The 15,235-nt window shown below is 54.8% G+C and overlaps 1 protein-coding gene across 3 annotated transcripts in view; it reads left to right on the top strand.

Annotated features, from left to right (window-relative positions):
* The first annotated feature begins 3,584 nt into the window (after window positions 1-3,584).
* The window catches only part of LOC111150992 (family with sequence similarity 78 member B), an 86,998-nt gene continuing 75,347 nt past the window's right edge, over window positions 3,585-15,235 (top strand). For 2 of the 3 annotated variants that reach the window (XR_002640827.1, XM_022508673.1), the window contains exon 1: window positions 3,596-3,881. Coding sequence is in view for 1 of the 3 variants with exons in the window: in XM_022508673.1 (XP_022364381.1) it covers window positions 3,619-3,881 (263 nt within the window). In the remaining 2 variants the exon portion in view is untranslated. Of the gene's footprint in view, window positions 3,882-15,235 lie in introns of all 3 variants that reach the window. The other variant, XR_002640828.1, reaches the window with a different exon arrangement.

The raw sequence follows: 15,235 nt of genomic DNA on the forward strand, positions 1-15,235 counted from the left end.
TCTCTTCTCTTTGACATCTATGAAGTCACACTCCTACTGTGGCTACGATTTTTTTTTTTTTAATTTGATTTGCAGAGCCAGGGAAACATGGAGTTAATAAGGTACAGATGTCATGAAGTAAGGAGTTTATTTTAATGGAAAAATTTATTTAAGTCACTTTAGAAATCACCTTGGTTCCCTCTTTATAGAACCATTAAGAGTTTAAAAGGATCCCTTACATTTTTCACACTTTACTGCTTTTTATAGTGGAAATGATATGTCATGGTGACATTCATGATTTTGGAGGCTCATGAAGGTCATGGATGAACCCTTTGAGAATGTCAAGGGTCTAGGTCTGTGAATAATGAGTTATATTTCATTGGTACTCTACAAGGCCTCACTTTAAATTTGGAAAGTAGGTATATTCTCCTTTATATACTTTATCTACCACTTGGAGAAGGCTGCCATTGCTCTGCCCAGTTTACCAAGGCTTAATATGTGCTACCAGAAGATCAAGGATGATATTTATCCACGACACTGCAGCCTGACAACAATTAACTACATTCCGCCCATTGAGTGCTTTTCTCTCGGTCAACTTCCTGGAACCTCATAACTGCTGGGACTCAAACTCTGGCCCCGCCCCCCAAATACCCTCCCCGTACTTCAAACTTAGTATGACAACCCACAATCTCAATCTGCTTCCAATTCTGTCTCCTTGTTTTGACTATTACTAAATCAAATGTATTTATTGCTGAAGCCAGGAAATTCAGAGTTGGCCAGACTCTTTCCCCAACATCTAATCAGTTACCAAGTAAATCGATTTTACCTCTTAAATGACTCTCAAATGCAGCCAGGCCTCTCCAGCCCCATGGCACTGCCCTAGCTCTGGGCCAAATCATCTATCATCACAATACCCTGACCCCCTGCGTTGAAACCATCCTTGCTCTATCCTCCAAAAGGATACCGGGTAATTTTTCTCAAACTGCAAACCTTGCACTCATTGGCTTCCAGTGAAGATCAAGATAGCGTCCTATCGATAACTGGTTCCTGGCCAGTGACTCAGATGCCCTCGGTCTGCACCCAACACTGAGAAACACCTTGGCTGTGAGCTCTTTATCTCCCTGAGTACGCTGCATTCTTGCAGACCTCTATGCACTCTGCATTTGCCCAACTCTTGTCCTACACTGCCTGAAAACTCTCGTCTTCTCCGAGAGCCTCTCACAGTACCTTCAGGATCCAATTCAAATGTCACTACTCCAAGAGAGCCACGGCTGTATCTCGTAGGGGCTGGCCCATCTGGCCCCCCACAGTACTGGATACACACCACTATTGTGTATGTGTCACAGCACACGCTAACATCTTGTTAACAGGTCTGTCTCCAGTGATCCGTGAGCTCCCGTTCATCTCTGAATCCTAGTGTGTAGCACGATGCTCGGCCCCTGTCAGGAAGTCAGTGAGCATCTCCTGAATGAAAGGATTGAGTGATTGAGATCTGTAGCGAGGTAATAACCGAAGCGTGTTATCAAAAGGCAAAAACGGCTTTTTTGTTAACTACAAAGTGAATCAAGGTGCCAGAAAAGTTAAAACAAGGATGAAGAATGCTTTTATCCCAACCGACTTTTAAATTACTCATCACATCTGTCCTAGCTAAAGACTAACGGTAGTCAGCCCCCTGCAGACTAGGAGTCACTGTTTCACACTTGGGCACCAGATCCTGCAACATGTTCTATGATCAGAGAAGAAATACTTAAAGAAAAGCTATTGGGCTTTTAAATGTAAAAAGATGCCCAGAAAGAGCATTTGCTAAACATCATTTCCCATCTGGTACATCGGACCACAATATCCCAGGCATGGCTTGGGTCATACTGCACACAATGTCCAATACCTACAGTAGCGGTGTAACATAGGGCCATGACAGTGAGGTTGCTCTTTCTTTAGTCCTTCATTCATTCACAGACGACTTGCGGGTCAGCCCCCACGTGCTGGAGAAGCTAGGACAAGGGTGGGCCCCTGAGATTCCAGGCTTACTACAGACCGGTGTCCTGGACTTGCATCATTAAGCCGTTACTATTTAAATCCAGCCTGGTTCCAAAAATGTTCCCAAGTTCCCCTTGTTCTTAGCAGGTCACAGGCTACCCTGGGTAACCTCAAGAAGGCTGCTCAGCGTTCTAATCCAGCTAGATGGCCATGCGGGCACGACCTGGCTCCAGGACACAGGTACGATCAAAACGTCGTGTTTAGGGTGAGTCCACCGCTGTTCTGATGCCCCAGTGTGGGGGGTTTTGTTGAAAGAGCATTTTCTGAGAAAGAAAAGATTTAGATGAAGGCAGGAGATGAGTAAAAGCTGAGCTCATGCTAGAACCCAAACTCTTGGCATTTTGGTGACGCGGTGTTAGGGCTCAGGGGTGGGGGAGGCGGTTCCCTGGGCGCCCTCCCTACGTCTGGTGGCGGAGAGAAAAGCTTCCAGAGCAAATCCAGTCCGGGAAAGACGTAAACCCACCGCACTCGGAGCCGCTCCCGGAAGCTTCCTCAAGGTAGGGTACCAGGGGAGCTCAAGCCTAACTCCAACCTAACAAACCACATTACAATAACCCACCAGCCGAAGACAGCCGCTCCCCTAGCCCCCGGCGGCCCCAGACGGGCACCCACCGGACTCGGGAGCGCAGCGCCCACCGCGGCCCCACCCGGGCCCGGCCGGAGACCACCCCCCCAAACCCCACGCCCACCCCGGCACCACCTACCGCAGCCCCGCCCCGCGCCGGCCCCACGTGCAGGGCCCCACCCCGGCGCCCGCGGCCCTTTAAACACCCCCCCCTTACACACCATCACCCCCCGCCCGCCACCCGGACGGCAACCGGAGAGGGACAAAACTCATGGCGTACAGCCAGGCTCCTCCGCGGATCACGTCCCGGGCAGCCCGGCCCGAGGGGCCCTCCACCCCCGGCCGCAGCCCCCCGGCGCCCCCCAGCCCCCAGCGGCCGAGCAGGGGAGTGCGGGGCGGGGCCCGCGGCCGCGCGGGTCTCCGCCGCCGCCCTCGCCGCCGCCGCCTCCGCCTGCCGCTCGGGCCGCCCGCTCGCCCGCCGCTGGGTGCGCTGCACGCGGGGGGCAGCCGCGGTGCAGAGGTTCATGCAGCGGCGGCGGCGGCGGCTGCTGCTGCTGCTGCTGCCGCCGCGGAGGCAGACAGACCGGGCGCTGCCGCCGCCGCCGCCCTTCCCCCGGCTCCATGCCGCCGCCGCCGCCGCCGCCGCCGCCTCCTCCTCCTCCTCCTCTCCGGCGAGGGGCGGGGGGCTCCGGCCCCGGGTGGGCACCGCTCCGCGCAGCGCCGCTCCCCCCTCTGCCCTCGGCGGGGGCGCCCGCCGCCTCCTAGGAGCGCACGCTCCGCGCGCCCTGCCGGAGAGAGGGGGCGGGCGTGGGCGGGGGCCGGCGGGCGGGCGTCGGGGCGGCGGGGACCCCGCGCTGCGGCCGGAGGAGGGGGCTTCCCCGGAGGATGCCCGGCGGCGGCTCCCCGCTCCCGGGCGCGAGCTGAGCCGGACCCGGAGCGGGCGGCGCGTCGCCATGCCGGCGTGACGGACGCCCCCGGCTGCCCGCGCGGGCCCCCGCGCTGCCCCACGCCGCGCCGCGCCGGCGCCGGGCGGCAGGATGGGCTGTATCCAAAGCATCACCTGCAAGGCGCGGATCCGGCGCGAGAACATCGTGGTGTACGATGTGTGCGCCACCATCGACCAGTGCCCCACGCGCATAGAGGAGACCTCGCCCATCGTCCTGCGCTACAAGACCCCCTACTTCAAAGCCTCGGCCCGCGTGGTCATGCCCCCCATCCCCCGCCACGAGACCTGGGTGGTGGGCTGGATCCAGGCGTGCAACCAGATGGAGTTCTTCAACACCTACAGCGACCTGGGCATGTAAGCGACCGGCGGCGCGGAGCCGGAGCGGGGTCCCTGGCCCCGTCTCTGCTCCCCACCCCGACCCTCCTCCTCAGCTCCTTCTTAACGCTCTCCCCATCCTCTTTCTAAACCTTCCTCCCGCCTCCTCTTCCACCTCCCTCCTCCCTGCGCTTTTGTTTCAGTGACAGGGCGGGTGTAGGGAGGCTCCTCGCGAAGGCATTTTCTCGTGGTTTGCTTCTGACTCCCCGTGAACGCCAGGAGGACGGTGCGGGGTGGCGAGAACGCGACAAGGAGGGTTCGAGAGACGGGCGTGGGGGTGGCTGGCGAGTGCCCTGGGAGTTTCGGGGCGCCGTCGCGGCTTGATGGGGCTTCCCGGGAAGAGTTTGGGGGGACCTGTGGAGAGAGGAATGGCGTGGAGTGCCGGGGGCGCACGGGCTGTGCCGCGCGTCCTTTGGAAAAGCCCGAGAGGGCTTGGAGGAGAAGGTCCCGGGCGTCCGAACCGGACTTGCTGGTTGTGCCCTTGTTCCCTCGGCTGTTGAAGTCGAGCTCTTGTGCCCCAGGCCGGGAAGCCTGCAGGCGTTTCCATTCAGAGCCTCAAACCCGGCAGAGCCGCCTGTCTGGCTCGGCGCCCTCTGGACGAGTTGTGCGGCGGTGGGGAGCGGGAAGGCACCTTGTGCGAGCAGCCTGGGGCTGGCGCCACGCGGGGTTTTCCTTGGGCTCCGGAAAGTACACGTCTGCTGGCTGTCCAGGGTCCTTACTTGCTCCAGAACTTTGCTAATTGCGGCGCCGGGAGGAATTTCCCAGCGCCCACCGGCGAATCCAGTCCGCGAGCTGGGAGCTCTCCAACTTGTTCAGCAGCGCCGCTCGGTGCGCGCCGAGGTGGGCGGCTGCGGGGAGACCCCGCACGGCGGCGACTCCGTGGCCGCTACCGGGAGCCCGCAGCCTGCCCCAGAACCGCAGGCTGCGGGCTGTCGCATCCAGGACTTTTTAGTTACTCACTTGCTTACCTCCCTGCCGGCCTCCTTGCAGAAGCCGGCTCTGAGCAGTTGGCGACCAGAGTGGCTAAAAGCTTTGGGGCCTGCATTGTACCTGTGTTAACGGTGTTGGTCTAGAGCACGCTAATTAGCCTGCAGCCTCTAGAGAAACCTTTTTCTGGAAACCCAGCCTCATTTCATGTATTAGCCGAAGACTCTGGAGCTCCCAAGGTTCATGCGTTGAATATATGGGGCAAGAGAGTTTCTATTTTGAAACGCCAAACTGTCTTTTGTAATGGCAGTTCGCAGGCTTTGTACTGCACTCTGAGAGCCTGGAAGTTAACACTAGTCATAGGTGCTGAAAGGAATTTTGGCGGGTTGTTTTGTTCCCCCTGCCTTACCCACAGAGTTTGAACTTTTCTCTTTAAGCATAAAAACTCAGTGCTGGAGGAAGCTCATTCCCCGTGAAGATGGGCGAGAGCCTAGTTTCTTCCTATATGCCTCTGTTCACTCTGTTCTTATCTTTCTGGAAGACAGCCGGATGTAAGCAATGGGGGACATATTATTTTGGGTGATTCATGCCATTTAAAAACAGACACACCCTCCAAAGTATGATTATATCAAAACACAGAGGTCTCTTAAAGCTGTTCTTTTAGAAACCCATTATTTCCAGCCAAGCCAGGGAAAGGCCTTCCCTTTTGTCCTGGCCCTGATGGCAGTGTGCACCTTGCGGGGGCGAGGGGGGGGTCAGTAATTGCAGTCTGGGGCCCCTGCAGAGGAAGCCGGGAAGGACTGAGCCAAAACAGCCTCACTTTTCCCCAGACTACACAGCGAGGTCTTTCTGTTGCTTTGTATCTGTTGTGAATCAGTAAAGCAAAAGCAAACAAATAAATAATTTCTTTCCATAAAAGAAAATATATTCTACCTCAGGAAAAGCAGAGTTGAACTTCTTGAATCTGGGGGAGCGTGTGTCCACAGTGGAACCAGCTTTATCGGGGATGAACCGGTGTTAGCTCTGAGGGGCACTTACTCCCTGACCTTCCCTTGCTGAATTCTTGCCTCTGGGGCTTGGAAAGGAGCTTTGCTTTGAAAGTGCTGCTGCCGGTATTTTAAGATTCTTGGTGTTTATATCAATGGAAGCAAAACAAAACCCAAGAAATTGTGAAGCATATTATTGGAGATCCGGATCCAGAGCCCACCTGTTTTCACACTTGCAGTAATTGCTCTGTTTAAGCATACTTTGGGCCAAATTTGATTGAACCCACAAAATATTTATGCCCTGAAAACTTAGCCAGTGCAGACTCTTTCATGGGACCTCATATTGCACAGTCTGTTATTACACACTTTAGCCAGTATCTTGAGTGGGGGAAAAAAACACCAGAGGCTGAATTTTCACCCCGTGCAATGCTCTTGTTACATGAAGCATGATATGATCAGAGGGTGTGGGTTAGAAAGCTGCCTTTTCAACATTTTAAAAGGGACTGCCGGAGGAAATCCACAATTTAAAATGGCAAGAAACTTCTGGTGACAGACTTAAAAGAAAACATGAGCTTTTGTGGTTTAAAGTTTCAGCATTTCCAAGAAGGAGTAGGTTTCTGAAGGAGCATTTGAAATAGTTGATGATCATGATGGCTGGAGCTTAATTTGAACTTGAACTCAAGTGATTTGGAACTTCTTCACATGATTGCATAGAACCCAGGCTGGTGAATACTCACGTCCTCTTATCTATTTCTCCTTTGGCCCTGGTGAACCCCGCTAGTGCAGCCCCAATCCAAGTCTTCATCTTTTGGGAAGGAAGGGCCTCTGGTTTTTTGTCAATCGTCCCATCAATAAACAAATATCCATCAGGCACCTCTCAGAAAGCAAAGGACCAAGCAGGCAGCCTCATAGTTCCTCATGTAGGAGAGAGGGAGGGGCACGTGCAGAACAAAGCTTTGCTCCCAAGTGGTGTAGCAGAAATGCTGGGAAGAGGGGCGGGAGACCAGGCCAGGTCTTCTAGAGGCAGAAGGATTGGAGCTGGATGTGAGCAATGGGTAAGATTCAGCTGGATAAGGAGGGGGCTTGTTCTAGAAGGGAGGAACAGCAAATACATGGGGACAGGAAAGTCTCAGGTATCTTAGGAGAGCATAAGGAGGCCAGGGTGGGGCTTTCAAGTAGGAGAGCAGTGGGAGGTGAGGTCCGGAGGCAGGCCAGGGTCTGCTGGGAAAGGCCTAGGACAGAATGACCTGGAAGAGAGAAGGCTGAGGTCCCGTCTTCTGAACCAGTGCAGAGAGGCTCTTCATACTTTCTTCCTACCTCCACAGCATGCAGGGGCTTTCAACAGAGACGTAAAACCTTTGTGATGAAACGGTTTAGAAAACTAAAGTACGCCACCCAAGAGGTTTCCAGAGTAAGGTGTGGACAAAGAATGGGGTTCATGTTTCAAGGATGAATGAGGTGAAGCTGAGGTCAAGGGGAGAACAGACAATGGCTAACGGCGCTCCCCACTCTCTCTGAGCCCGTGTGCGTCGTCTTCTAGAGCGGTAAAGGAATTGTGGTCAGCCTGGGGCTGGGAGACCCTTGGCCTGGGTGAAAACTGCAGAGCTCATAACTCGCTCCTGCCCATCTCTACTCCTTCCTCAGAGCCAATGTTGATGAGACTTGGACTCTACCTGCCCACCTTTGTTGCCAAACCAGTCCAAACAAAGCTAGTTTCTATCCATTCCAGAATTATTCGGGCGCAGTTTGTGATTTCCATGTTACCATGCCAGCAGGTGGTTTTGAGAGACTCACTTTTTCAGCAATATTCCGCATAGTTGACAGATCCCTCCATCTTGAATCATTCCCATCTGTTAGCTTTATGCTGTTCTTCTAGCATTTTCTCTATCTTACCTCAGAGTACAACTCATCGGGACATTCCCCATCTGATCCTTTCCCAGGGGAATTGTATCCATCCCAATGGCGGTAGATGGCCTGTGTGATACGCGGTCACCCGCAGTACAGGTGTGTGTGTGTCGATGGACCTTTTCCACTTGTCTGTCTCCAAGGCATCTCAGGCTTCGTGTATCCAAACCGGAACTCTTGATTGTTGCCATAGTCCCTCCCCAAATCTGCCCTCCATCAGTCTACCCCCATCTTGGTATAAAGAACACCTCCAGGGGCGCCTGGGTGGCTCAGTGGGTTAAGCCGCTGCCTTCGGCTCAGGTCATGATCCCAGGTCCTGGGTTCGAGCCCCACATCGGGCTTTCTGCTCAGCAGGGAGCCTGCTTCCTCCTCTCTCTCTGCCTGCCTCTCTGCTTACTTGTGATTTCTCTCTGTCAAATAAATAAATAAAATCTTTAAAAAAAAAAAAAAAAAAGAACACCTCCAGCCCCTGAGCTGCTCAGGCTAAAACCTCTGTGTGTCATCCTAGAATATTTTCCCACACATCCAGTCCATTATCAAAGCCCGCTGGTCCCGTCTATGGCGTAGCTCTGTAATCCGGCCACCACTCAAATATCCTCACGGGACAGGTCACCGTCCGCCATCACCTGCTCCAGCAGACGGTTTCCAGCCGAACTTCCCACCTTCATTTTTGCCTTCCCTCCCGTCTTTTCCCCACACACTGGCCAAGTGAGATTTTCAAAATGTAAATGTCATCACTTTCCTGCTTTAACTCGTTTACTGACTTTACATTGTAATCAGCAGGCTCTGTGAAGGCCTCTCCCCAGTCCCTGAATTTCTGTTCTTAAGCTATGTCAGCCTGCTTCCGTTTCCAAAACAAATCACTACTTCATCCCAATTCAGAACTTTTCCTTGTGTTGATCTCTGTCTGAAATGCTCTTTTTGCCCACCTTTTTCTAGCACATTCCTACTTCTTATTCAGGTCTGAAGCCTGACCTCATCAGAGGCCACCCAGATTTCACAGTTCAAATTAAGATGCTTCTGTTCTCTTGAATGAGACACTATCCTTTTACCTGTTACCGTTTGTAAGAACGTAACTGTACGTTTACTTCACACCTGACCCTTCTGCTAGAATATAAGCCCCATGAAAGCAGATATCTCATCCGTTTTATGCTCTCTGAATGGTGCTTAGCTCCTAGCAGATACTCCATAAACATTTGAAAAATAAATGACCCATATTTTCCCACCTCAAGTACTCTGTGTCATCTTCAACAAATTATCTCTCTTTTCAAAAGCAGCTTTTTTTTTTAAGACTTATTATTTTTTTAATTAGAGAGAGCGAGAAGAGAGCACAGCAGGGAGGGGCAGGGGAGAGGGAGAACCCGGAAGCAAACTCGGCGCTGAGCACACAGCCCAACGCAGGGCTCGATCTCATGACCCTGAGATCACGACCTGAGCTGAAACCAAGAGTCAGATGCTTAACTGAGGCCCCCGGGAGCCCCTCAGAATCGGCTTTTCCTGTCACACCCAAGGCTAACCCGATCAAGCTCTTGAACTCTAGACACCCCAGCCATGGCTAAGCGTACACACAGTTTCACGCCGCTCTGCTTTCCTGTCGTTTTGTTCTGCGCCGCCCCAGCAAGTCCGCTGCTGCTCAGCACAGGGCTTCCCTCTGTCACTTCCTCTGCCTCCATGCAGATCTGTGCACCAGGAGTGGGGTTCACCAAACACCGAAGCCTCACTTTTACGTCACCTGTGATCAAGTGGCATTCGGTATCTGCCCGCGGAGATGTAACCTGGAGACGGTGTCATAGCACCATTCGCCCGCGTCACTGCCTCGTGGCCGGAATCTCAGGACTGTGGGTGCTTTAGTACCCCACCCCTTCAGGTCATTTCCCCCAAAGCTAGCACTTCCCTTCTTGTCTGTGGCTGCACGCGGCCTGCGCGTGCAATGTGGCTTTGAGTGTGGCCCGCGCCAGTCATAGAGATGGTTCCTTCAGGCATCTGATGAGCCCCCCAGGCCACTTGCACGAATACCCACCCTGTCCCATTCCCGTTACATCCGCAGAGGGCAGGGCTCATGACCTGGAAGGGGCTAGAGCTGCTCTTCCCCAGAAATGTCGGGGACTCCCAGTCTAGAGCATCAGATGGGAAACAGGATCCCGTTCCCTTCTGAGAGTCCTGAGTGCCCTTGAAGGGGAGCTGGCCTCACCCTTTGCCTCTAATCTTCTCCATCTCGGAGAAGAGGAGCAGGGAGGATTAGCAGGTCTGATCAGGAAGCATTAAGCTCACTGGAGATAAAGCAGGACTCTGGGGCTGAGGGAATGGGAGGGACCGGAGGAGACGTCAGGACTTGGGTTTTTTGAAATATGGCTGGTGTCACCCAGATGCTACAACGCAGCCAGGCACTGGGTGGGCAGGGACAGCAGGGTGTCGGTGACCTTCCACCGAGCAGCAAAGGCAAGGGCTGTCTTTGGGGCCACGTCTGCAGATGCTCCGTGTTCCAGGCGAAGAGAGAAGGCTGGTGATAGGATAGGGAACTGCAGATGCCGGTGTGGGGCACAAGATCCCAAATACCCCTTACCCCCCGATTTGTACAGTGCTCTGATCTCGGCTGCCCCTCCTACGACCCCGGGAGCTCGATGCTGTCAGTGTGCCCATCTTCCTGAGGGGAAGACTGAGGTTCAGGGAGGTCAGAGGACTCAAGGGCACAAGCCTAGCAAGTGGTGGCACGGCGACTGACTTCTGACCCTGTACCCTGCCTATTTCCATGCTGCCATGCTTGGCCCGGCTGAGGCGGGGACCAGCCAGCACCCCGTTCCCGTCAGGGCTAGGAAACCTGGCGGTTATGGCTGCTAAGGCCTGGGGCCTCGCTCCTGCTTCATCGCTCCTCGAGGAGAGGCTCTGGTTGCCCAGAGGCCCCGGGTGGGTGATTCTGTAGTTCCCTTCTCATCTGGCCACTTGGGTCACGGATTCCAGAGGCGCCGCTGTTTCTGATGTGTCAACACTAACCAGGCCACGGGAAGTGACCACCGTTTATGAATGGCTGTCCTGAGAAGAGCTAGAATAGGAAGTCAGCAGCAACAGGGCATTCTGGTGGCCACCCCCAGACAGGCAGGGCCCGCATGGTGCTGGGGTCCCTAGGAGGGGTTGGGCCGCACACACCAGCTGCAGAGAAACCCCCACAGGGTATTGGGGGAGCTGCCTGCTATTCTCAGGGGGCCTCCCAAATCAGCGAGATACCCTGGAGTTGTTGCAGTGGGTTTTAGAAAGAGGGGTGCGTGTGTCCAGGTGGCGGGAGAATCGTTTGCACCCAGGAAAGCCTCCCGAGAATGGGAGATGCGCTACTGAAAGGCCGCGGAGGGAGAGGGAGAGGGAGAAGCCATGGAAGGTCTCTGTGCCGAGTGCTTTCCACGCACGGCCCCCACCCGGGAAATCTCAGCAGCCAGGGGTCCCTCCTGTGGCAGCGAGATTCAGTAGCTGATCCAAGCAGCCCCGCCAGGAGCCCAGGCCCCAGCCACCACTGCCCCCCCCCCCGCTTTCTAACCCACTGCCTTCACTCCTAGGAAGGAGGTGCTCAGAACTCACTCTGCAAAATATCGTTGTCCTGCTACAGTTCCCTAGTCTTTTCCAAAAGCGTCCTGCTGTAGTACATTTCTCTGAATTGTGGGTTTCCTCACTCCTTCGGAAAAGGAGAGAATTGTTCCAAGGTCAGGGGTGCGGACATCTCAGAGTTCCTGCTGGGGGGGCAGTAGATATTAGCAGTGAGAGCCAGCGCTTTCTGGGGGTGCAGGGGGCACAGAAGGCAGCCCCCAGATCTCAGGGACCCTAAGCCGGCTAGTCTGGGCTGCAGATTGTAGCTCTGGGCCGCCTCCTCAGGAGCTTCCTTGACAGTCCCGTGTCAGCCCCGATGGGCAGCATGACAGTCACCAGCCAACGACTGTCTCCCAGACCACTCAGTTCCTGGGCTTCAGAGTCTGCTTGTCCTTCAGACTCTCCAGATCATCGCTGTTTGGACAGATGATCAGGAAGAGAAAGAAGACCCCCTTCTGGTGGCGAAAGGACCCTTGGCTCACCGGACGGGCATCCCCCTGGCTTCTGAGAATTGTGGTACTACTGTTCCCCTCCCAAGGCCCCCTCAGGCTGCCATGTGAGCCCTGGGGACCCTTCTCCCTCGTTAGGTTCCAGGATGCTAGCCGGGGGGAGCCAACAGCTCCCTGTACCCGCTGAAGATGGCGGCTCCCCAGTGCCAGGGTTCGGGTCAGAAGGCCTGGGTTCGAGTGCCCGTCACGTGACCTGTGGCAGATGCCTTAATAATTCAGTGTCTGCTCTGCACACGTGTCACTGGGTGATGAGATCTGCCCTGTCACCGTCACTGGGGGGTAAAGACCGTGAAAGAGCTCTCCAAACTGAAATGGGCTGTGCATGCATTATCATTATGGAGCGTGACCCTTGTCACTAGAGGATGACTCTCAATCAGCCTCAAAGACCAGGGAGGTTGTGGCTGTGGCCCTGTGGCTTCCGGGCAGGAAAGCATCCTGACTCTGAAGATGGAGGGTCCCAGACAGCTCAGCGGCTACTCCCGGGCCCCGCTCAGAGCCGGGGGTTGGGAGAAGAGGCTGGCTTTGCCCATGGGGAGCCCGGGCTGTTTTCCACACATACTCAGGGGTCAGTGGAGGCTATCCCTCGTCCCACCCAGAAGTCACCCTCTCAGATCTACTCTGACCTGTGGGTTCTGGGCAACATCCAGAACCCTGAGCCTCTCTAGTTCCTGGACGGGTTACCTGCAAGTCAGCCACGTCCTGGCAGAGACTCCCCACCCCATCCAGGCCCTCCTGAGGTAACCGTGTCAGTCAGATGAGGAACCTAGGACTTGGGGACGATTCTAGAGTGTGTGAACCATGTTGTTGCAGCTCTGGAAGGAGCTGTCGCTGCAGATGTCCTAGCCCAGGTGGGCAGGTAGGACCAACACCTGAAATGATTTGCATCCAAATTATCGTTAGTGTGTCTGCTGTCATTAATACACTTTATTCTCTCCATATAAAATGACTTTGTCTCTTTGTAAGAAGACCTCCCATAATTAACCTGATGATAATCACGAAACATATTTAGGGCAACCATAATTCCCATTTCACACGTGGAAGAGGAAGCCCAAAGAGATAACAGAGTGCACTCAAGGTCACCCTGGCAGACACTGGGTGGGGCAGGCCTGGGGCCCAGGCCTCTCAGCTCCGGCCCTAGTGCCTCCCAGTGCCAAGTGAACAGTCAGCCAACCCTGGACAGGAGCTAGGAACAAAAGAAGTCACCCTTAGAGACTTGCACTTTGGGCACCTCTGGGCCAGTCTGCATTTGTGGCCTCTGAAGACAAGAGGGCAGAGAGAACACTTCAATGTATTCAACAGAAGGAAAGAGAAACGTGCGGGCTGTCAGATTAAAGTGAAATAAATTTAAAACCGTGGTGTCTGATGGCACCTTACTGGGGTTTCTGGGACAGGCCTGCCTCAGAAAGCCTCTGGCTGGCTCTCTCCTGGGGCCTGACCTTTCCAAGCTGGCTTTGGGCCTGTGTCAGGCTGGGGCACTCAAGCTGTCAGAGGGCCAGCGAATGGGAAGTAATAAACCAGCATCCGAGGTTAGCGTCTTGAAGGGCAGGTGGGCTTAGGAGGTCGGGACTTCCGGGCATGAATGGGGGCCTAGACACACCTTGGCAAGTTGGGAATGGCCATAAATAGGCCAATGAGATGTCGTTTTGCTCTAGGCACGGGTAGGGGACCGGGGTCGGGCGCTGGGGTATGTGGGGACCATGAGGCTGGAAGGGACTCAGGCTGGTCTGGGACAGGATGCTGCCTTACTTCCTCCTCCTAAGGACCACCAGCCGGGCCTCCATTCCCAATGGCAGCCTTCACACCAGAGGCTGGGGGGACTCAATTCAAGACCAGATTTTTCTTTGTCTTTTTTTTTTTTTTTACAGATTTTATTTATTTATTTGAGAGAGAGGGAGAGCAGAAAGGGAGAGCAGAGAGGGAGAAGCAGACCCCCCCACCGAGCAGACAGTCCAACGTGGGACTGGATCCCAGGACCCTCGGTCCACGACCCCAGCCGAAGGCAGACACCCAACGACTGAGCCACCCAGGAACCCCTCAAGACCAGATTTTTTTAAAGCAACTCAGATAATTGAGACTCTGTTTCAAACGTTCATAAATAACCTTTACATTTTTTTAAGCAATTTGTGTCAGAAAACTAAGCCCACACTCCCAAAATTTCTTCGTGGCCTTTAGAGCCAGGGAGCCTGTCTGGTGCTGGGCCACACGTGGACTTTAAGGAAGGAGCCGGCGTTTGCCTATTGTCCGTCTCCCTGCGAGGCCATAAGCAGCTTACTCAACGACAGTCAGCCGCTTGTTGAAGACGTGTCTCTCGCTCAAGGCGCCACGTGCGCATCTGTGAGTGAGGCTGTTACTTTCCCCGTATCAGAGTTGAAGAAACTGAGGTCCAGAGAGGTTGACTAACTTGCCTGGCGTTACCCAGCTAATCAGTGACAGCCGGCATTAGAAACCAGATTTCCAGAGACTCTGTGACAAGAGGCTGCCTCTATGAAGAATGAACTAATGAACAGATCAGAGGGGTTCAGGAGACTGCCTGAGTGCTTGCTTTGGTCCTTCCTGAGCAAACCTGGGGAACAAAGGGTTTAATCATATCGGAAATAGCCAGCCTCCTCGCCTCCCAGCTGGTCTGCTCAGCTGGTCAGGACATGACGTTAATGAGGCTGGGGTCTTGGGGTCGGACCCAAGGGACCCGCTCAGCACCTGAGTTTGCATTCTTTACCCTGCCAGCCACCTGGCAGGTGACCGAAACCACCTACCAGTCAGAGCAGAGTCTAGATTCAAGAGAAACACCCAGAAGACTGCAGGTAGAAGGCCAGCAGAATCATCCACGAGTCGGGAGTGTTAGGGCAACGTGGGGACTCATCTCACCCCCTGGCTCATCTTCACAAATGGTGACCCTGAAGCCCAGAGAGGGGTCGTGACACAGCCAGTGACCCGAGTTCTTCTGACACTGGGCACCCCTAGTCCGTGAAGGAGGAACTGGGTCACCACCCCCTATGATTTCATCCCTGCCCTCAGCACCCCGCTCCCTGTTTGCTGAGGGTCCAGGTTTCTGGGCAGAGATCCCCAAGGGAGGGAGCAGCCCAGAGTCCAGGAAGGGCCTGGCCCTCAGCAGCCCAGGGAGGAACCCTCTTCAGCCCAAGGGATGTCTGCACAGTTGCCGGAGTGGACGGACCAGCCGACTCCCACCCTCCATAGACAGTCATTAGCAAACAGGAAAGGAGAGGGTCTCCCCAGAGATGCGCATCACAGATGGCAGGAAGTCGGAGGGTCTGGCAGCCTGAGGGAGGAGGGTCTGGCAGCCTGAGGGAGGAGGGATGTGTGGAGAATGCGAGATTCTGCCTGGGCGCCCAGCAACTCAGAATCCCTTTCCCCCACCTCCCACTCCCTCGAGCCCAGGGGCCGACGCCGTACATGGGCCCCCCCGGCCCGCTTC

This window comes from Enhydra lutris, unplaced genomic scaffold (assembly GCF_002288905.1).
Source record: "Enhydra lutris kenyoni isolate GAN:26980312 unplaced genomic scaffold, ASM228890v2 scaffoldscaffold25, whole genome shotgun sequence".
Lineage (NCBI taxonomy): Eukaryota > Metazoa > Chordata > Mammalia > Carnivora > Mustelidae > Enhydra > Enhydra lutris.